This window comes from Ostrea edulis, chromosome 6 (genome assembly GCF_947568905.1).
Source record: "Ostrea edulis chromosome 6, xbOstEdul1.1, whole genome shotgun sequence".
Taxonomy (NCBI): domain Eukaryota; kingdom Metazoa; phylum Mollusca; class Bivalvia; order Ostreida; family Ostreidae; genus Ostrea; species Ostrea edulis.
The window spans coordinates 17,554,364-17,579,152 of NC_079169.1; the positions used below are offsets into that span (position 1 = coordinate 17,554,364).

The 24,789-nt window shown below is 34.4% G+C and overlaps 1 protein-coding gene and 3 long non-coding RNA genes across 5 annotated transcripts; 3 read left to right on the top strand and 1 right to left on the bottom strand.

The window, feature by feature from the left end:
* Positions 1 to 2,423: 2,423 nt before the first annotated feature.
* On the top strand, positions 2,424 to 4,875 carry LOC130047166 (uncharacterized). The gene is made up of 2 exons (XM_056141729.1): positions 2,424 to 2,645; positions 2,955 to 4,875. Exon 2 carries the CDS (start codon positions 2,985 to 2,987, stop codon positions 4,650 to 4,652), a length of 1,668 nt encoding a protein of 555 aa, XP_055997704.1. The 5' UTR covers positions 2,424 to 2,645; positions 2,955 to 2,984; the 3' UTR covers positions 4,653 to 4,875.
* A 1,327-nt stretch (positions 4,876 to 6,202) lies between these two features.
* LOC125646892 (uncharacterized) lies at positions 6,203 to 15,053 on the bottom strand. 2 transcript variants are annotated; one of them, XR_008796218.1, is made up of 5 exons: positions 14,731 to 15,053; positions 12,301 to 12,443; positions 11,532 to 11,645; positions 10,310 to 10,436; positions 6,203 to 8,125 (listed from the first exon to the last, which is right to left on the bottom strand). It is a non-coding gene; the product is annotated as an uncharacterized LOC125646892 (long non-coding RNA). The 2 variants fall into 2 exon arrangements; XR_008796217.1 differs by lacking the exon at positions 14,731 to 15,053 and having other exon boundaries at positions 12,301 to 14,452.
* On the top strand, positions 10,365 to 24,731 carry LOC125646898 (uncharacterized). Its single transcript, XR_007359922.2, has 3 exons — positions 10,365 to 10,486; positions 12,310 to 12,403; positions 24,634 to 24,731. It is a non-coding gene; the product is annotated as an uncharacterized LOC125646898 (long non-coding RNA).
* LOC130047167 (uncharacterized) lies at positions 19,730 to 20,761 on the top strand. Its single transcript, XR_008796219.1, has 2 exons — positions 19,730 to 20,323; positions 20,413 to 20,761. It is a non-coding gene; the product is annotated as an uncharacterized LOC130047167 (long non-coding RNA).
* Positions 24,732 to 24,789: the final 58 nt, after the last annotated feature.

Consider the following 24,789-nt stretch of genomic DNA (forward strand, 5'->3'; position numbering starts at 1 on the left):
GTATTATTTTCAACTTCACCTGTACGTTAATTTTTCATAGTAATGTATGGTCACTGCGTGATTTAGTGGATAAGGTCATCGACTGTAAAGATGTTTTCTATTTTAAAACGACCGGGTTCGACTTCCTCACGAACACATTTTTTTGTGGGGGTTCATATTACGTTTTCCATCTAGATGTTTTGTCTCAATTGAAATACGCTTATAGTTTTTATAAATGTTTCATGTCAAATCTCTGTTTATTACCATGTGCCGAGTTTGAAATAAGCTTCCAACCTGGACACAGTTTAGTTTGTGAATAGGACTCTCAACAAACACGCCGAATACAGCATGCAATACTTGTGTTTTAATAGTCAAGGATACTAGAGCTTGTATGTTTTGCTGAATGAAAGTGGTGCCTTTTACGAAAAACCGTTGTGAACTTTGCAAAACTTTGGAAGAAAACCTTTAAGGCCACACAAAGTAAATAACCATTAAACAGTTTGAGTTTATATGTATTCCAGCAGCAAATTGCTATGTTGAATCAATTTTTACAGGTGCATGTACTTCGAATAACGTTGAACTTTATTAATGCGTATTATATTTCCCATATTTTGTTTTGTGTCATGTACAGTTGTCAATTGTTGGTTGTAGAAAATAATATATACGAGTATAAGAGCTTTTGGACTGAAGTAGTATAAACTATAAAATACACTATTGATACACTCGTAACATGTAACCGTATGCATTGTATTTGATATTCAGAAAAAAAGGACAATTTAAATTTCACGATTTCAAAAAATATCTTTAGACTACATGAATAATGTACTGACACATAAAATGAACAATAACTTAAGTGAGCATTTGGGTACCACCTGTAATTGTTAACTTAAAGGTGTATATATAGGGTCTCATTTGCTAAGTCAGTTTTGTGACTTTCCTACCGATTTTGTGACTTTTTGTCCAGTGACGTTTTGTCCTGTGACTTTTTATCCTATCTGATCCAAAGTCAGCATTGTTACTTTTTGTCCAGTGACGTTTTGTCCTGTGACTTTTTATCCTATCTGATCCTAAGTCAGCATTGTTACTTTTTGTCCAGTGACGTTTTGTCCTGTGACTTTTCATCCTATCTGATCCAAAGTCATCATTGTTACTTTTTGTCCAGTGACGTTTTGTCCTGTGACTTTTTATCCTATCTGATCCAAAGTCAGCATTGTTACTTTTTGTCCTACGGATTTAGTGACTTTTTGTTACATACATGTATATCATTCGAACTATTAATCAATTAATTGATAGATTTGACATTTTAGATATAAAAGAGCTATTTTATTATTATTTTGTGGATCAATTTTTTCATAGTATTTTCGAAGTAGTGCCTGTATTTATATCAATGTTTACAAAGCGTCCTGCAATAGAAAAAAAAGTTGTATATCTTCAAAGTTCAGATATGACGATGAAAACAGGTCACGTGTCATGGTGGGCGTTGTCAAGAAAAAAAAAAACTTCATTAAAACGAGACCCTACTGAATGACCCCCCCCCCCCCTCCCCAATGTCGTCAAATAGACCTTGTATTTTTTTTCTTTTCTTTTGTGCCTTCAAAGCAATATTATTTGTGTACACAGAGTTGAATTTCAATATACAAAAAAGTATAATAAAAGAAAACAGTTATTATTTGTATTTATGTACACGTATGATTGCATTCATTTTTTATGAAAGGAAATTTTGTCTTCTGACGAAAATGTTGACACAGCTACGCAACATGAACTAGGTCAAACAAACTTTAAAACTATTTACTCAAGCGATAACACGTAGATAAGAATGCGGGTGTTTCGTCCCAATTACCTATTCGCACCGAGTGGATTCGCACCTTTACCTGTACGTCCCGAGTGGACTCAGTGGTTTCGCCCCCCATTGAGTATGTAGCAACGGTGGTCGGAACAATTGATCAGTACATACTCTCCTTTAACGATGAGCAATGGAAATCAATGAATACTATACAGTATATTAATTTACCGACGTCCAAACTATGTCCATTTTTATCATTATACCCCCCCCCCCAAAAAAAAAATTACCATGGCAAGTTGCATCAAGTTCATTGTGGAAAATCAGTAAGTAAAATGTATCATATGAAACAAAATTAGCATTATGTAGATAAAATTAGTGTGTATATTATATGATTTTATTAATCTTAAGATATATCTACATGAATCACAAAATTAAGAATTTAATTTTTTGAAAAATTAGCAATCATAAAAATATAATAGATATACATTTCATAACAATCATACTTTCAAGAGGCATTTACTGCCGGTAAAATTGAATGAAATTACAGACTGCAGTTAAGATTTTTTTGAAAAAGATAAAGTAAACAGGAATATTTTTTTTTTTTTACACTTCACCGATGTTAGACATCGGTAACTACTCACGCCCACCTACACGCTGTTGTACCTATGTAACTAGATTCTACGCAGGTAAATGGGGGTGAAGCCACTCGATTAGTGCACGGGGGCGAAACCACTTGGTGCGAATCCACTAGGTGCGAATAAGTAATCGAGACGAAACCACCTGTTACCGTAGAGAGTGTACATACACAGGCAAGGTGTACACAGGCTGACACGCCGCACAGAGGGAAGGTCGAAAGAACAGGGAGGCCATGTTGGATTTTAAGGTGAGACTAAATTATATATATAATATGTGTGTTTGTGTGTGTGTATTTTGATATTGTAGTGTCAATAGTATCGATATTTGTGTGATAGATCTGATCACCAAGATATTTAATCTGTAATCAATGGAATAGATCTCACTTCGTTACTAATTCAATAAAATTCGGGAGGGGGGGGGGTGTGTATGCCTCGAATACATTTCATTTGAAATATCAAATTTATTGACCGCAGTGTTTCATATCATACTGTAATTCTAGCTCGTCAATTGTTTCGACCTGTCAAAATTTCTAATAAGATTCCTTTTTTATCGACAGTAAACTTCTCGTGTGATCCCGGCATCAGAAATGCATCCCCGGCGCAGTGCTCAGGAAGTCCTACTGTGTGACCTCTGTGAAACTGTCCCCCTACAGAGTCATTGTGAACTTTGTAATATAAACTTATGCAAGGCCTGTGTTGGGGAGCACCTCTCAGACTCGTCTAAAAGACACAATGTCGTGCCGTTTTTACAGAGAAAGGCTACCCCTAACTACCCGAAATGTCCGAACCACGCTGAAAAACACTGCGAACTGCACTGCGAGGATTGCGACATTCCTGTTTGTATTACCTGCGTCTCCTCAAGTAAACACGTAGGTCACAAATTATCAGAATTTTTGGAAAAACTCAGCTCTAAAACAAAAAGTTTACAAAAAGATCTGGAAGAACTCGAATGCAGGATTTATCCCCGATATGAAGAAATGGCGTCCGATGTCCAAACTGAGAAAGCGGAATTAGAAACGAAATACGGGAAACTGACCACAGCCGCTGACCAACAAGGAGAACTCTTACACCGAGAGATCACCGCCATTGTCAACCAGCGGAAATCCGCCATTGCGGAGATGAAAACTAAACATCTGGACGCGCTAAATAAAAATACAGATGAAATCACACAGAAAATGGCGGACCTCAAACAGATCACGTCCGACTTGAAATCAATCCTAAAATCCAATGACGTCTCCTTAACCTCTACTTACAAATCTAGGAATTCCGAATTTAGAACATTACCGCCTAAAGTCCGAGTTACAGTACCCAGTTTGTCTGCTCAGAAAATAAACAAAGATCAGCTCAATGAAATGTTTGGTTCTCTGCCGCCATTATCCATTAACACAGAACCTGGCGACACAATGAAGTCAGCAGAAGCTGTATCGTCTCCTCCAGTCAAACCACTGCTTGATGAGCCGCGCGTCACCGCCACCATAGACACTGGGTATGAGTATCTATACAGTGTTAGCTGTCTGAGTGAAGATCAAGTCTGGACACGCGGGGATAACAACACCATGAAGCTGCTCAACCTCCAGAGTAAACTACTGACATCAATACAAACCAAGTCAGGGATACCACCATCAGACATAGCAGTGACACGGGACGGAGATCTTGTTTATACTGACACTAGTAATAACGCCGTGAACTTAATTAAGAATAAACAGATACAGACCGTGATCACACTACAGGGGTGGAGACCTCGCTATGTCTGCTGTACCGCGGCTAACGATCTCCTGGTTACCATGCTCAGTGATGATAGAAAACAATCCAAAGTCGTGCGTTACTCCGGCTCCACAGAGAAACAAAGCATTCAGTTTGATGATCAGGGTCGTCCTCTCTACTCATCTGGTGGTTTATGTAACATTAAATACCTCAGTGAGAACAGGAACCTGGATATCTGTGTGGCTGACTATAGAGCTAGTGCAGTAGTGGTGGTCAATCAGTCAGGAAAACTCCGATTTAGATACACTGGTCATCCCTCTAATACCGGGCAATCATTTAAACCATACGGCATCACTACAGACAGCCAGAGTCACATCCTGACAGCAGACTGTGACAATCAGCGTATCCACATCCTAGATCAGGACGGACAGTTCCTCCGTTACATTCACTGTGGTTTATTCACTCCATGGGGTTTATGTGTGGACATCAGAGACAACCTCTTTGTGGCTGAGTGTAACACTGCTAAAGTGAAGAAAATCCAATATCTATAAACACAGTGTTAATTACACAGCTCTACAGGGTTAATTACACATCTAAAAACTCTGTTAATTACACATCTAAACACAGTGTTAATTACACAGCTCTACAAAGTGCAATTTACATAACTGTGTTAATTCCTTCTACTTGTTAATTACATCAGCTTGTTAATTACAGCCCTGTGTTAAGTACAGCCCTGTGTTAATTACAGTCCTGTAAATGACTAAATAGGAGACATATTTCAAATTCAATAAAACCTGTAAAATCCAGGGGCTTCGTCCCCCAGTCCCCCACCAGAACTTCGTCCAGGATCCACTGGGGGCCTCAAGGTGGCCCCCAGACCCCCTGTATCATTAAGTGGCACCCCCTTAACTAAAATTCCTGGATCCGCCCCTGGTTATTAACTTTTTACATTGCCATCTTCTTCACAACCACTTGGCCAATTTCAATCAAAACTGGTACAATTTATCCTTAGGTAAAGGGAATTGAAGTTTGTTCACAAGAAGGAACAAACAAGAAAAGGCAAAAATAGGGTGGGTCATTTAAAAATCTTCTGAAGAACCCCTGGGCCAGAAAAATTGAGACTGATGTAAAAGTTTCCTGATATAGTATAGATACAAGTTTGTTAAAACAATGGCCTGCCTGGGGTTGGGTAGGACCTCATCGGGGGTCAAAGTTTTACATTGAATTATAGAGGAAAACCCTTCACAAGACAAGAAGGTTGTGGTTAGTTACATCAATATGCAAGCATGCCCATGTAGTGCAGATTCAAGTTTTTCAATATGTGGTCCTCTGGGGGGGGGGGGGGGGGGGGGGGGGTGTTTCGAACTACAATAATGGACATAAGTTTTGTACGGGAATGTATAGGGAAATGTTTTTGCACTTCTTCATCTCAACAACAGCAGGGCCATGGTTAGTTCTGATAATACACAAACACATTCAGATAATAGTGCTGGTATTTAACTTAAACAAATCATTTTCAAGTGTAGCAGGTGTGTGGATTTAATTGTTTTATACACCTGTGACTATAACCGGGGAGGGGGAGGCATATTGTCCTGTCCTGTATGTTAGGCCCTACTTTAACATTGCTACTAACTTTTGATTTGTGAGTCATATGGCTCTCATATTTCACAAATCGGCATTCTATGTAACAAGACCTTCCTGATATTATCAACCTTGTGACCTTAACTTTAGAATTTGATTTTTTTTAAAGAAAACCAATCATTAGACAGTATCTCCTGAACTATTTGAAGTACGGCCTTTTAATATTGGATATAGATTCCTTCTGAGAGCTTTCATTTTACACCATTATCTTTGACTTTGCAATCTTGACCTTGAAGTTTGACTTATATTGCAAAACTTCAGGTTAAACTTGAACCTTGCTTCTCATCATTTTTTAATGGTGAGTGATGGGTCATCCATTTTTCAGGTGTGAATTTCTTGTGACAAAACCTTTTTAGGTATCAAAGTTTTTGAACATGTGACCTTGGCTTTGGAGTTTGTATGTAAGATTCTTTACCACAAGACCCTTTAATAAAATGATATTTTATATTGTGGCCTTGACCTTGAAGATTCACTGCAGCTGCAAAACCTTTATAGAAACTTCAACTTGCTGATAACATTCGAATGGTGAATCAGAGATCTTTCATTTCCCGAAATCTGAGAGACCTTGAAAAATTCTATATGATCGATCAGTTCATGTTGAATTCTTCAGTCAGAGAGAAGTTCTAGGGTTTAGGAACTGGTGCTCAATCCTGTTGTTAAAACATCTGGACAATAAAATATGTTAAAATCAGATTTAGTTGATTTCTAGAAGAATATCCAGTGATGTGTAACAGTGTTAATAAAATGTCCACGATTATTGCAGAGAGTTAATTACACATGATCAGTCAATCAATGATAGGTCACTGACCACACTCTTTTCTTTGTTGTTCACGATTTTTTGACATCTTGAGATTTTACTGTTTACAGTTCTTCAAAGAGATACTAGAGCCCATTTAGCCCCAAAATCACAAAATGACAATTTTCCTAAAGTTTTCTCAAATTTTGTTGTATTATAGAATCTATGAACTTTGCAATTTTGAAACATTTCTAAAGTTGAGAATTCTCGGTTAAAGGATAAAATTAATACTTTTTGGCGACCCTTGCTAAAAAATATTGAGCCTCCTCCTATCGATGTTTAGACGCATGACCACCGACAGTAAACAGTGCAGCATGTTGTCCAGTGAGAGAAAGCGAAAATGAGTAAACCCAGTATTTTGACATACCATGCGAGAATAACGAGATACAACTCCTACATGAACTAAAATTTACGTGTGGATCAGTATGACCGTAACCAAGAGCTACGAGAAACGCATGCAGGTCTTCAAAAGTAAGTGCTATTTTTATCTGAACTCGTCATGTTTGTTTGAAAACATTGTTTGGTCAATTGGGATAAGGAAGTTGTTCTGATAAGAGGTCTGACTTATAATTTCTTAAATATAAGAAGCAGAGAATAATCCCATACTTGAAAAGTAAGTGTGGATCCATTAAGGGGTATTTAAATAACTTTCTACACAACAAATTTGCTGTCATTCTAAAATGTCTGAGGCAGCATGAGAATTTCCTTGATTTCCAAATGATCTTGAAAGCGTAGCTGAGAGCAGCACACTTACGCGTTCAATGTTATAAATTGACAGTATCAATATGATTTTTATCATTTTATTGATACATGTTTTAAGATAGTACTTGTATAAAAATGAGCTGAAGTGTCGATCCCTTTAACTGTTATATTTCCGTTAGTATACTGCTTTTAAATAAAACCTAGATGTGTCGTAGCTACACAATTGCCTTTACTCAAGGTTCATCATTTTACCAAAAGAGAAGATTTCTCCTATATATTACTATGTAATACTTCTGACCCTCTAATATGATCCCACCCTTTGTGATCCCCTATTGTGATCCCATCTTACTCCTTGGTGCCATGATTTGAACTTGAATCTACACTATGTCAGGGAGCATTCATATACATTTCAACTTTTCTGACCTAGCGGTTCTTAAGAAGATTTTTAAATGACTCTACCCTAGTTCAATATTATTTTTGATTATCTCCCCTTTGGGGGGAGCCTGGCCCTCCATCATGCACAAACTTGAATTCTCTTTACCCAAGCATGCTTTGAGGCAAGTTTAACTGATATTAGTCCCGTGGTATGTGCTTGAGAAGAAGTCAAAAATGTTAAAAGTTTACAAAGAGACAAATAGACTGATGCTGGACAAAAAGTGATCAGAATAGCTCACTTTAGCTTTAAGCTCATGTGAGCTAAAAAGGGTTAACACTATATGCCCCAGCCATTCCATAAATGAAACATAGAAACGGAACATTTTACATAATTTCATTAACAAACCTGACATTTTCTACAGCAATAGAGCTATCCAAGTCCTACAGAATGTCAGAGTCGCAGGACAATTATCCTCGTCAATCAGCCAGACATCTCAAGTAACCGCTACCCTGTAAAATTTATTTCAACATTAAGGACTAGGTAACTAAAATGATCGAGTTCTCCACACCATTATATTAGGCTATTAGAACACAAATGTCTACAAAAAATCCATGTAATCATTCTGAATGTACCAAATTGAGAACAAACCTCAATTTCAAAAATTTCATAGCACAATATCTAACCTCTGTATACATCAAGTCCTATACAACATCGACGAAAAGTTTCTCACCCCTCACCTCTCAACGCAAAGTTCAGAAAATAGTTCTCCTTCCCTGTCACCTCACTACATAAAGTTCAGAAAATAGTTCTGCATCCCTGTCACCTCACTACATAAACTTCAGAAAATAGTTCTCCAACCCAACATATCTTGACATAAAGTTCAGAAATTAGTTCTTCACCCCCTCACTCTCCAACATAAAGTTCAGAAAATAGTTCTCCACCCCCCACCTCCCAAAATAAAGTTCAGAAAATAGTTCTCCACCCCTCACCTCCCAACGTAAAGTTCAGAAAATAGTTCTCCACCCCTCACCTCCCAAAATAAAGTTCGGAAAATAGTTCTCCACCCCTCACCTCCCAAAATAAAGTTCAGAAAATAGTTCTCCACCCCTCACCTCCCAATGTAAAGTTCAGAAAATAGTTCTCCACCCCTCACCTCCCAACGTAAATTTCAGAAAACAATTCTCCACCTTTCACCTCCCAATGTAACGTTTAGTATTTGTAAACATGTTTAATACCTGAACCATGTACATATATGAATAAAGAGTTCATTGTAATGATATCTATCTTACTTATTCCTGTTTTTAAATAAATATTATTGCATCATATTTGCAATTGTTACCTAAGGGCAGATTCTAACCCAGAATTGAAGAATAAAGAATTGATGAAAAATCAATAGAAAACGTTCTGTGTTGTTAAATTAGTGTACCTGGTGTCAACAACAAAACATCAACAAGAGGCCTAGGGGCCACATCACTCCTTTGAGTCACCTTGGCCAATATTTAAGGATTTTCCCCATATATTAATTCACATGTAAAACTTTGATCCCTATTGTGGCCCCATGCTACCATCAGTGTCCATGAATTTTACGAACTAGAAGCTGCACTATGTCGGGAAGATTTCGTGTAAATGTAAACTTTTTTGGCCAAATGGTTCTTGAGAAGTTTTTTGAAGATTTTCCCTATATATTTGTATATAAAAATTTGATCCCTTATTGTGACCCCACCCTTCCTTCCCCTGGGGCATAATTTAAAAAACTTGAATTTGCACAATGTCAGGAAGCATTCAGGTAAATGTAAACCTTTATAGCCCAGTGATTTTTCAGAAGACGATTTTTAAAAGTTACACATATATATTTACAGTGTATATGTAAAACTTTGATCCCCTATCATGGCCCTATATTACCCTTGGGCACCATAATTTTAACAAACTTGAATCTGCACTATGTCTGACAGGAAGCTTTCATGTAAATTTGTACTTTACTGGCTCAGTGGTTCATGAGAAGAAGATTTTCAAAGATTTTACCTATGTATTTAAATGTAAAAGTTTGATCCCATATTGTGGCCCCAACATACCCCCGAGGGTCATAGTTATAACAAACTTAAATATGTAGTATGTCAGGAAGCTTTCATGTAAACAGCTCTTATAGCCCAGTGGTTCTTGACAAGAAGATTTTTAAATGACCCCACCATATATTTGCATTTTTGTGATTATCTTCCCTTTGAAGGGGGCATGGCCCTTTATTTGAACAACCTTGAATTCCCTTCACCCAAGGATTGCTTTGTGCCACATTTGGCCGAAATTGGCCAAATGCTTCTGGAGAAGATAATTTTAAAAATTGTCAATGTATTTTCACTATTTCGCTATGAACTCCCCTTGGAAAGGGACATGACCTTTCATTTGAACAAACGTGAATTCCCTTTACCTACGGATGCTTTGTGCCAAGTGTGGTTGAAATTGGTCCACTAGCTGGTTCTGGAGAAGAAGATGAAAATGTGAAAAGTTTACGATGACCCCTACAGCAAAGTCGATGAACAATGGACAAACAATGTAAGTTTGGTTGAAATTGGGCTCTGTGATTGTAGAGAAGTTGAAAATAAGTTTACAGACAGATGGACAGACAGATGTACAGCAGACAAGGGATGATCAGAAAATCCCACTTGAGCTTATAGCTATAAAAAAGACAGAAATTTTACCGGCTCCACACAAAAGTTTGTCTCCAGAAAGAGATCAGATGCTAAGAGAACTTCTGTTTGCTTTTAAGAGATACTGGTAGGAACTGCTCCTACTGCAGGGTGTCATGATCTCGTGAGGCCAAGGGAGCTGAAAAACCAAAGTGACAATGAGTGCTGGAATGACCAGAAATCAGACAGGTAAATGAAAGTTTAAACAAATCAAAAATCCTCATGGATTTTGTCAAAAGAAACCAGCTCTTTAATGTACTTGTCAACTGATGAAAAATTTAAGCTGTTACACAGGCATAATTATGTATTGTTAAATACAGTTCCAATTTTCAAATACCTGTCAGTTATTGTGTTCATTATTTTTTCAATCTTATATTCCATTATAGGAGTTACTAAATATGCAGGCCACAAGTAGACTCCTATATGTAATTTTTTTGCCTTGGCTGTTGATGAGGCGTATTTTCGCTAAAGACATATTTCCTAATTGAGGCGTACTTTCTACAATTGGAGGGTTTTTGTACGGGTGTATTTTCGCTAGCGACATATTTCCTAGTTGAGGCGTATTTTCTTTTTAAAGGCGTACTTATTAATCTAGACGTACTAATTTGCATAATTCAAGCTAAATTACGCCCGTAGTACGCCTCAGGTACGCCAGTATTTTCCATAGGATTTGCTGTTAAAAATCTACCAGGACTTTCAGAATTATGGGTACGCCAGGAAATTTTATAAATTACGTGAGCAAATTTTCGTACGGGTTATCTTTTAAACAGGAGACTCACTGGCCTTATTGGTCACCTGAACATTGGTTATAGGTAACACTAAGACTACAAAGTCAATAATAATTTTCCTATGTTGACCCTGCCTTAGGGCCTCACTGACAGTGGATTTTACAATTTAAATTCAAGTTTTTTGAAGGTTTTCATTTTGAGGGCCTGGACCTTTCCAATTGGGAAAAATAATGGAATTTGTTTGAACTTGGGAAAAATGTTTTACACAAAGAATTAGGGGAAAAAAACAACCCATAATGAATTAAGGTAAAACTAGACTCCTTCTGACTTTCACTTTGGTCAAAGCGTACATCATTCAAATAAGCAGAGGCCAATTTACTTAACAATTTGGATGCAAAAATTGTAATCTATGGGTCAGTGAAGATTTATTAACAAAGAGGCTATCCTGCTTTGATTTGTTTTCATTGTTTGGGAATTTTAAAGCACAGAATGTCAAAAATACTTACCTTTTAGCATTGGGAATGGGAATTTATCTCAGCCCCCTACAGACATTGCTGTACCATAATACATCCCATCTACAGACGGACATACAGACATTGCTGTGCCATAAAACGTCCCATCTACAAACAGACATAGAGACATTACTGTACCATATAATGTGTCACATCTACAGATGGACATACAGACATTGCTGTATCATAATACGTCCCATCTACAGACGGACATACAGACATTACTGTGCCATAAAACATCCCATCTACAGACGGACATACAGACATTGCTGTACCATAATACGTCCCATCTACAGACGGACATACAGACATTGCTGTATCATAATACAGAAAGGTAATTATAACATGTTCAATTGGTAATGCATGACAGACGAAACTCAGTGATGGATGCAATCTAATTAAAATCAGATCCTCAAAGGATACGCTCACAATCGCTTATGCAGAGTATACGGCGCGGATCTAAGAAGTCTGATTTTGATTAGATTGTGATGAATGCAGACAAACAGCAATAGTCACTCAGGTAAAAATGCATCCCTGGAGAGACAGGTACATGTAATCTACTGTTAATCTGCGGGTAACTATATGTAAACTGGTACAAAGCATGTAGCTATTAATCATGTTTTTGACTACGAACCAAATTAAAATATGATAACATCATTAGCAAGAGCCTGTATTGTAATTCACATAGTCTAAGGGAGATAACTGTAAAATCTACCTTCATGCTCTTTACATGAACTAAACTTTTTGCAATAAAAATGAATACTTCTCTTAGTCTTTTCAGGGAAAATGATGACGCCCATTGATTACTACATCCCATCAATTTTCAATGAAGTGATCAGTCTCCAACAGCAGGCAATGATGGAGTGGTCAGTTAAGAACATTTCTTATGCCCATTCATACAAGTCCCTAAAAAGATTTTCAATGATATTAGTTATTGCCAAAATTGAGAATGTAAATGAGGCTGAGATGATTGAGTCACAGATGTTGCCAGTTGGTAAATGTCAGGCCACATTTAAAAATATGTTTGTTTCCCCTCTCCCGACCCTAAATTTCAGAGGAAGGTCGGTAGGTAGGTAAAAAGGTTTTTTTTTAGCTGGCAGAATTTTATTTATTATGAAATTCCCATAACCATTAACAATGCCCAATACCAAACGTCATGAAGCACATCATCCATGTTTCCTCATCAAACTCGTATAGTCAGTTCTCGCGTAAATTCTGCTTTGATTGCCACGTTTTGCAATTAGGAAAGGTGTCGATATTTCGGACAGTACTTCATGTATTTTGGAAATCCTCATTATCTAACCACTAAACTTAGGCATTGGACTACATGTATACATATTGGTTGATTCGACGAACATTGAGTTTCATCAGAATTTTCTCTGCTATTTATACCACATACTAACACTTAAATAAAGTTAGGGAGAATGTTGCAACTATGGACAATGGTGTTAGTTTTGGACACATGGTGTTATAAAATTGGTAAACTCGGTTGCTGTCTTTTATTTATGGTTCACTGACATTTTATGCTTTTGTTTTTTGCACATTATCTTAATTTATATATGATAGTGATTTTCATTATATTTTTAAATGATATCGGTAGATCTAGTTTACCAGAAAACGTTTCAACGGGACTTGATTTTGCCGATCAAACAAAATGGATGCTGACATCAACCAATCAGAGCTGAGTTACACATGTGCATATAATTAGGTGTTTTCCAGTTTGTAAATATAGCATTAGTTCAGAAATAAGTTAAATTGAGAATGCTTCCGATTGACTGTCAAAAATATCGCATCCGTCCGAAATATCAACACTTTCCCCTACTGAAGAACACAACTTGCACACTGGATGCCCCGAATTCTCTTGTTTCCTCGCTCCTCGTATAGACAACATTTCTCCATCTCGATCTTGCAGATCACTAGTCCGAATTGCGAGCCGAATTCAATGTTAAACTCACTTGTAACTAATCAATAAAACAATCATGATTCTTGTACTCATTAATATCGATTAAAAGAAAATATCAATCCAAAATTCGATATTAAACAGAAGCCAACAATTGTAGTCAACCGAATTTTCACTGCCATTTGAGCAAACGAGTCTCGTGACTCAAAACAAAGCTCGACAGTTTGATAAAATGTTTTCAAGAGACTGTTTATGTGATGAAAGAACCCATAAAATCGATATTAGTAAGTACAAGAAGAATCGTTTTATTGATTAGTTATGAGCTTAAAATTAAATTCGGCTTGTAAGTATTTGAAATCAGCCAGAGAATGCCGCCTCCAGCTGGAGGCGGCGAAATTTCTAGATTTCGGACCAGAACACCTCCTGTATTCGTATTATCATTATTTTTTTTTATTTTGGATTGAAACCAAAGAAGATATAGAAAATTTTTGTCATTATCAAATACTGATCTGCACCAGAAGCGACCTTGAATTTTTCTTAAAATTAAAAAAAAACTTCACCAGAATGGCGTAATAAAAACTTATGGGTCGGTGTGAATTTTCAGACTCGGTCGGGCGAGGGGAAACAAACAATATTTTTATTTTGGCCCCATGTCCCTTAGGAGCCAAGTCCCAGGACATGTAATCCGTGTTTAGAGTGAGTGGTACCAACAATAACCCCTGGTACACATTACTCGGGGGTGCCAGGTGAGACGTTCTTGTGACCAACAACACAAACTGTGTACCCCTTCCTTAAAAGTGTCACCTCAAAGCCTGAAATAATTAAAATGGTGAAAAAGAATAAAATTTGCTGAATACATGGTCACTAATACAAGTAAGATGACAATGACAAAACGAAGATGATGTTGGCACTATTATGTGTTAGTGTATGTGACAAATAAAACCTCAGAATCATTGTTAAATAGTTACCTTTAAACGTTTAAAGTGTGTAACAACAAGACTTCATTTATTTCTTCAAGAGATTATATTTTTTTTCTTAATTATTTGCTAGTAGTTTAGGTTATTGGGTATAATGTATATACTATATATGTTAGTAAGTTTAACCATGAATGTGTGAAATCTAAGAACTGTTTTTAATGAAAGTGTTTTATTTTATTCAATCATAAAATTTGAGCCAACTGTTTTCATATCCAAAGGGGCAGTAAAAGTTCTCAGATGATTCATAAAAAAATAAGTTGATAGCTGGCCAAGTGACCAGGAAGTAAAAATAATTTAAAATAATGTAGCCCTGCACCTCATAATTATGCGCTTCTCAAGAAACTTCTCTGATCGGACGCACAGTGCTGCTCACTCTTCTGATAATGGGCCAGGTAGCTCCGTTCAATGTCTGTGTGCAGGGTAGGTATTGTGCTGTCATCCACACCAGTGGCTTAGTGGACAACATGCTAGATAAAATATAGACAACACGATTCGGACAAATTGAATAGAACACAAAAAGATTGTGGTTCTTAAGAAGATTTATCACAGAGACTTGATGGGCCTTACTGCTCACACGAGTCTTGGTATGTCTATATTATTTTAGCCGCTGTCTGAGATCATTGTGTCTACAAACTGGAATCTACACTAAATGAGGGTGCGGGCATTAAGACTAATAGAACTATGTATCATCATTACCACTAATAGAACTATATATCATCATTACCACTAATAGAATTATATATCATCATTACCACTAATACAACTATATATCATCATTACCACTAATACAACTATATATCATCATTACCACTAATACAACTATATATCATCATTACCACTAATAGAACTATATATCATCATTACCACTAATAGAACTATATATCATCATTACCACTAATACAACTATATATCATCATTACCACTAATAGAACTATGTATCATCATTACCACTAATAGAACTATGTATCATCATTACCACTAACAGAACTATGTATCATCATTACCACTAATAGAACTATGTATCATCATTACCACTAATAGAACTATATATCATCATTACCACTAATAGAACTATGTATCATCATTACCACTAATACAACTATATATCATCATTACCACTAATAGAACTATGTATCATCATTACCACTAATACAACTATATATCATCATTACCACTAATAGAATTATATATCACCATTATCACTAATAGAACTATATATCATCATTACCACTAATAGAACTATGTATCATCATTACCACTAACAGAACTATGTATCATCATTACCACTAATCGAACTATATATCATCATTATCACTAATAGAACTATATATCATCATTACCACTAATAGAACTATGTATCATCATTACCACTAATAGAACTATATATCACCATTACCACTAATAGAACTATATATCATCATTATCACTAATAGAACTATATATCATCATTACCACTAATAGAACTATGTATCATCATTACCACTAATAGAACTATATATTATCATTACCACTAATAGAACTATATATCATCATTATCACTAATAGAACTATGTATCATCATTATCACTAATAGAAGTATATATCATCATTACCACTAATAGAACTATGTATCATCATTACCACTAATAGAAGTATATATCATCATTACCACTAACAGAACTATATATCATCATTACCACTAATAGAATGATATATCATCATTATCACTAATAGAAGTATGTATCATCATTACCACTAATAGAACTATGTATCATCATTACCACTAATAGAACTATATATCATCATTACCACTAATAGAACTATGTATCATCATTATCACTAATAGAACTATATATCATCATTATCACTAATAGAACTGTATATCATCATTACCACTAATAGAACTATATATCATCATTGTTACCACTAATAGAACTATATATTATCATTACCACTAATAGAACTATATATCATCATTACCACTAATAGAACTATATATCATCAGTGTTACCACTAATAGAACTATATATCATCATTACCACTAATAGAAGTATGTATCATCAGTGTTACCACTAATAGAACTATATATCATCATTACCACTAATAGAACTACATATCATCATTATCACTAATAGAATTATATATCATCATTATCACTAATAGAACTGTATATCATCATTATCACTAATAGAACTATATATTATCATTACCACTAATAGAACTATATATCATCATTACCACTAATAGAACTATATATTATCATTACCACTAATAGAACTATATATCATCATTATCACTAATAGAACTATATATTATCATTATCACTAATAGAACTATGTATCATCATTACCACTAATAGAACTATGCATCATCATTACCACTAATAGAACTATATATCATCAGTGTTACCACTAATAGAACTACATATCATCATTACCACTAATAGAATTATATATCATCATTATCACTAATAGAACTATATATCATCATTACCACTAATAGAACTATATATTATCATTACCACTAATAGAACTATATATCATCATTACCACTAATAGAACTATATATTATCATTACCACTAATAGAACTATATATCATCATTATCACTAATAGAACTATGTATCATCATTACCACTAATAGAATTATATATCATCATTATCACTAATAGAACTATATATCATCATTATCACTAATAGAACTATATATCATCATTACCACTAATAGAACTATATATTATCATTACCACTAATAGAACTATGTATCATCATTACCACTAATAGAATTATGTATCATCATTATCACTAATAGAACTATATATCATCATTATCACTAATAGAATTATATATCATCATTACCACTAATAGAACTATATATCATCATTACCACTAATAGAATTATGTATCATCATTATCACTAATAGAACTATATATCATCATTATCACTAATAGAACTATGTATCATCATTACCACTAATAGAATTATATATCATCATTACCACTAATAGAACTATGTATCATCATTATCACTAATAGAACTATATATTATCATTACCACTAATAGAACTATATATCATCATTACCACTAATAGAACTATATATTATCATTACCACTAATAGAACTATGTATCATCATTACCACTAATAGAACTATATATCATCATTACCACTAATAGAACTATGTATCATCATTACCACTAATAGAACTATATATTATCATTACCACTAATAGAACTATATATCATCATTGTTACCACTAATAGAACTATATATCATCATCATTACCACTAATAGAACTATATATCATCATTATCACTAATAGAACTATATATCATCATTACCACTAATCGAACTATATATTATCATTACCACTAATAGAACTATATATCATCATTACCACTAATAGAATTATGTATCATCATTATTACTAATAGAACTATATATCATCATTATCACTAATAGAACTATGTATCATCATTACCACTAATAGAATTATATATCATCATTACCACTAATAGAACTATGTATCATCATTATCACTAATAGAACTATATATTATCATTACCACTAATAGAACTATATATCATCATTACCACTAATAGAACTATATATCATCATTACCACTAATAGAACTATGTATCATCATTACCACTAATAGAACTATATATTATCATTACCACTAATAGAACTATATATCATCATTGTTACCACTAATAGAACTATATATCATCATTGTTACCACTAATAGAACTATATATCATCATTATCACTAATAGAACTATATATCATCATTACCACTAATAGAACTATATATCATCATTGTTACCACTAATAGAACTATATATCATCATTGTTACCACTAATAGAACTATATATCATCATTGTTACCACTAATAGAACTATATATCATCATTACCACTAATAGAACTATATATCATCATTACCACTAATCGAACTATATATTATCATTACCACTAATAGAACTATATATCATCATTATCACTAAGAGAAGTATGTATCATCATTACCACTAATAGAACTATATATTATCATTGTTACCACTAATAGAACTATATATCATCATTACCACTAATAGAACTATATATCATCATTACCACTAATCGAACTATATATTATCATTACCACTAATAGAACTATATATCATCATTATCACTAAGAGAAGTATGTATCATCATTACCACTAATAGAACTATATATCATCATTGTTACCACTAATAGAACTATATATCATCATTACCACTAATCGAACTATATATTATCATTACCACTAATAGAACTATATATCATCATTATCACTAAGAGAAGTATGTATCATCATTACCACTAATAGAACTATATATTATCATTGTTACCACTAATAGAACTATATATCATCATTGTTACCACTAATAGAATTATATATCATCATTACCACTAATAGAACTACATATCATCATTATCACTAATAGAACTATGTATCATCATTACCACTAATAGAATTATATATCATCATTATCACTAATAGAACTATATATCATCATTATCACTAATAGAACTATATATCATCATTACCACTAATAGAACTATATATCATCATTGTTACCACTAATAGAACTATATATCATCATTGTTACCACTAATAGAACTATATATCATCATTGTTACCACTAATAGAACTATATATCATCATTACCACTAATAGAACTATATATCATCATTACCACTAATCGAACTATATATTATCATTACCACTAATAGAACTATATATCATCATTACCACTAATAGAACTATATATTATCATTACCACTAATAGAACTATATATCATCATTATCACTAATAGAACTATATATCATCATTACCACTAATAGAACTATATATTATCATTGTTACCACTAATAGAACTATATATCATCATTACCACTAATAGAACTATATATCATCATTACCACTAATAGAACTATATATCATCATTATCACTAATAGAACTATATATCATCATTACCACTAATAGAACTATATATCATCATTATCACTAATAGAACTATATATCATCATTATCACTAATAGAACTATATATCATCATTACCACTAATCGAACTATATATTATCATTACCACTAATAGAACTATATATCATCATTATCACTAAGAGAAGTATGTATCATCATTACCACTAATAGAACTATATATTATCATTGTTACCACTAATAGAACTATATATCACCATTACCACTAATAGTTAAGAAATAAGGTATCATTTAAAAATAATTATCGGGATATAAATACGGGTTGGTCACGTGATCAAATTCCATAAAGCCCAAAGGGCTTTATGGAAAATTTGATCATGTACCAACCCGTATTTATATCCCGATAAATATTTTTAAATGATACCTTATTACTTATATTTACATTTTTGGTCGGTAACATTGCTGAATTGTGTTAACAACACGTTTCCATACATTTCAAATTGTTGACGTCCACAACGAAGCGTCATAGATGTTCAAAATGACGACAACACAAAACAAAGTTCTATAAAATGAAGAACTGTTTTAATTATTAAGACGCTAGAAAGCAAGTATATCAACATATACTTATACATTAACTCGGGAGTATATAATGGAAAACTTTTCCATGTGTCTAATTTTAGGGGGTGGGGGAATTATGATTTAAACGGGGATGCGCAGTGTTACACTTAGAGTTGTGATGCGCTTTGACTTTTGAAAAGTGAAGACGTTGAAGACCGACTTTGAAAGATATTCTGTGGATATTACGGAGTTAACAGAAGACTGAGATGGAGGAACATGAAGAACAGGGCGGCAGTCGTCAGGTGTAGGCAAATTATTTATAGACAGGACAGCTCGACAGAGGACGCAGCTCAGATGAATCTCCGGAAAGAACTGAACATCGAAGAGAATGTGGAACTGCACGAAGGTAAGGGACGGTTTGGATTTGGATATGTAATTGTTGATAAACATGAGCTCACTGAACGCTTCTTTTGACTCGATAATTTTTTGTAATAGGTTTTTAACGACGCCTCGCTTCGATGTCCCGACATAAACTTGGAAACCGACATCAAGCAATATGGCTGCTGTGGCAAGGAAGCAGTGTGGTGTGTAGGTCTTAATGCACTTTGACGACTTATCGGCCATACATCCTGTGAACGACCTTTTTGCTAAAGCCTAATGTCATCGTCTAGCAGTAGGTACAATTCCGCATCTCCGATGACCAAAGTGAAGTTGTAGCAGACGAAATTTTAGACATACATTAGGCCTAGTAGGCTGGTAACTAAAGACATTGTTTACAGTTATGCTTTTATCAATTATTGATGAAAGTCCACTGCTTGGAATACAAATAAAACCGTAAATACATTTTGTGGTGTTGATTTCATCTATTGAAAGATTTCTGTAGTAAGTGAGAGCGATTGCTAGATGTGTATTGCCTTAGTAAAAGTAGTACCTGTTACCTACTTTTAACAAATGTTCATACGCACAGCCGTGACCTCTGTTGACCCCGTAGTAGATTTATCCAGAAATAAATACGTATTGCTCGTAATAGTGTTATGTAGGAGAAAACAGTTGCAAATGTATATATAACTATATATTATCAATACCACTAATAGAACTATATATTATCATTACCACTAATAGAACTATATATCATCATTATCACTAATAGAACTATATATCATCATTACCACTAATAGAACTATGTATCATCATTACCACTAATACAACTATATATCATCATTACCACTAATAGAACTATATATCATCATTATCACTAATAGAACTATGTATCATCATTATCACTAATAGAACTATATATCATCATTACCACTAATAGAACTATATATCATCATTACCACTAATAGAACTATATATCATCATTACCACTAATAGAACTATGTATCATCATTACCACTAATAGAACTATGTATCATCATTATCACTAAGAGAAGTATGTATCATCATTACCACTAATAGAACTATATATCATCATTACCACTAATAGAATTATGTATCATCATTATCACTAATAGAACTATATATCATCATTACCACTAATAGAATTATGTATCATCATTATCACTAATAGAACTATATATCATCATTATCACTAATAGAACTATGTATCATCATTACCACTAATAGAACTATATATCATCATTACCACTAATAGAACTATATATCATCATTACCACTAATAGAACTATATATTATCATTACCACTAATAGAACTATGTATCATCATTACCACTAATAGAACTATATATCATCATCACCTCTAGTAGAACTATATATCAATAATCATCACGACTAATAGAACTATGTATCATGAGTGTTCGAAATTAACCAAAAAGTACACACTTAGGTCCCACCTCTTTTCAATATTGCTTGGATCCGCCACTTGTGTAAACACACTCAAAGTTACGTTAGGCCAAGTAAAGGTTGACAATCCCATATATTTGTTTTATGCAACTCACATATATAGATAATTAACAAGACGATATATTCAGTAATACCTAATTGCACTGTATCCGACAGTCATCTTTACTAAGTGCCTACAAATATCCCTAAAATAAACTTTCTTCAGATTCGGGATCCATTTCCGTTTTCACCGCAAGTGTCTGCTGCTTCATAAAGAAAGACAACTCTGGTAGATTTTTAGTGGCATGAAATAAACATGGAATGAGTTGTATTTCTTAATAACAAATCAGTGGCGGATCCAGAAAATTCTCTCAAAAGGGGAGGTGAATCGAAGACCGCAAAATAGTAAATACTGACAATTTTTGGTTGATAATATTCAAGTGAAACCCACTCACTAGATTCACCACTGTAAATTATCTAGTGGCTAAAAATTATCATTTCAAAATATCAGCGTATAATTATCAGCTATCATCTTCCCACTCCACACACTTATTGAATTGTCAGAATATTTTTAGATCCACGCCACATTTTTTAAGCTTTGGCTGTAAGGTTGATTTGAACAAACTTTTGTCGCAATGTTCAAATACAAAATAAGCCGCAGGACGACAAGTAGAATTTTATTTAAAACTGTTGAACATAGGAAATTTACATATAACATATACATTAGAAAAATAAACATCACATAGATAGTATTTATAAAAGACAGAAAAATCAGGTGAATATATATTGCGAGTACATGTTATAGGTAAGTAATACCATAGGTACTCGATTTAGAGGAACATGTTTTCTCACATCATACGTTATTATACGAATGAAAATATGCATGCATATGCACACATCTATAATTTACAATTACAATAAAGTTATAGTCAGTTTAACAGCTCTGTAGAGCTCATGTTATTTGTTACTATTGTATACAGTGCTGACTTTAAATAAAATTTACTTACTTTCTTACTTACATATGTACACGTATATGTTCACATGCGCGCATATATAGAGCCGCCCCCCCCCCCCCCCTCCTGGAATTTGCAAAGATAATTTTTTTTACAATATTTATAAGAAAAATGAGTTGACTGTTATTATATTACGGGTTCAATTTTGTGAAAAGGTTCGACCCTCCTGGAAAAAAATTCTGGATCCGCGCCTGGTTCATATGCATAACCAGTTAACTTGCATTATTAGGCACAGTGTGAAATACGACATTGAGATATCTAGACTGGGCAGTTACATTGGTTTGCGATTGTTCGCTTTAATATGGTTGAAATTATGTAGGTAAACGAGACATTCTGTAATATCAGGCTGCTGCATCCCTTAATGAACGAAAGTTAAGGAGATGTAAACTGGAGGATTGTTTTGGCAGAGACCTTCCACCAAAAAGAAACGTATATAGGTCACGACTGCCAAGTCCACACAACTCAGCGGATAAGTTGATATCAAAATTTTCTACTATTGTTTGTCACCAAGCTTCTCTAAATACAAAGGTTCCTTTGCAAGCTGTTGAAGCATGTTAAAATACATTTGTAAAAACATGATGACAAATTATACACGTTTCGGGTGGAGTATCGACAAGAGTCCAGAGTTTCACTATAAATTTGCAAAGTTGAACTTCGTGCATGTCAGTAGGACTTTTCCAGAGCATGTTGGGATTTCTACTTTGGGTTATACATCTGAAGAGTGTGAAGTAAAGATGACTATATAGGAATATTTCAAGCCATATAAAATCTTTAAAATCCAAGAGCTTCCGGGGGCTTTGTCTCCCGGACCCCCACCAGGGCATACTGGAGACTTCAAGGTGGCCCCCAGACCGCCTGCCTTTAGAGGTACATTGTAGAGCGTTCGCCCCGCATGCGGAAGGTCGGGGTTCGAATCCCGGCCGCGACAGACCCAAGTCGTTAAAACAGGTATAGTGACAGTTCCATCGCCAAACGCTCGGCATCAGGTGTGAATATCACGGGTCCTCGGAGATAACCTTAAAAACGGATGTCCCGTGTCACAGAAGTGTGGCACAGTAAAGAACCCACACTGCTCAATGACCGTAAGCGCCGATCATAGGCCTAAATTTGAAGCCCTTCACCGGTCTTGGTGACGTCTCCATATGAGTGAAAAATTCTCAAGTGGGACGTTAAGCAAGATACTACCAATCAATCATAAAGTTGCGCCCCCAAACCGCTGTATGTGTATGTATGTATGTATATGTAAGTATCTACAATGTATGTATGTATGTGTGTGTGTATATGTATGTATGTGTGTATGCATGTGCGTGCGTACGTGCGTGTGCGTGCGTGCGTGCGTGTGTGTGTGTGTGTGTGTGTGTGTGTGTACGCCTGTATATTGTTTAACATCTCTCTCGAGAATATATTTCACTCATATGGAGACGTCACCATTGTTGTATGTAAGAAATTTACTACAGCAAGACATTGCTTAATGAACAATCTACTTTCAGTCAATGATATACGTTACAGATGTGCATCTAATGATAGGAGAGGGGGAGGGGGATTATTTCTCTGATGTACAAAATTTAGAACTTTGCAAGGCTATTCAATCTCTTGTACATGAATGTGGCTGTTTTTCTGAGAAAAATTATGAACCTTTTTACTATAATTTAATGATGATCAATAGTACTTATACACCCCGTAACACAAATAATATACCTGTATTGTATTTCTTTGTATCCGTTGTAGATTGCTAATTATCAATTCATAATGTATGCCATTTTTATATATTATTGTAACGGAAGAGGGCTATCTAAGTTTGTGAATTTGTGTCTGAGCCTTTTGATGTTTTGTCAATAAACTATGTTCAATTCAATTCCAGGAAGAAGGGGACGAGTAAAATGGCGATTTCGCCTGATCTTTCCGTTTTTGCAAGTTTTGCCGTTTATACTCTCATGTATTTTCAAAAATAAACTTCATTATTTTTTTTATATTCAAATTCTATTTTCATTTCTGTTGCAATATTTCCAGCCGTTAG

What these genes read in the sequence shown, in the direction of transcription:
- LOC130047166 (XM_056141729.1), top strand. Translation starts at nt 2,985, where the DNA reads ATGCATCCCCGGCGCAGTGCTCAGGAAGTCCTACTGTGTGACCTCTGT.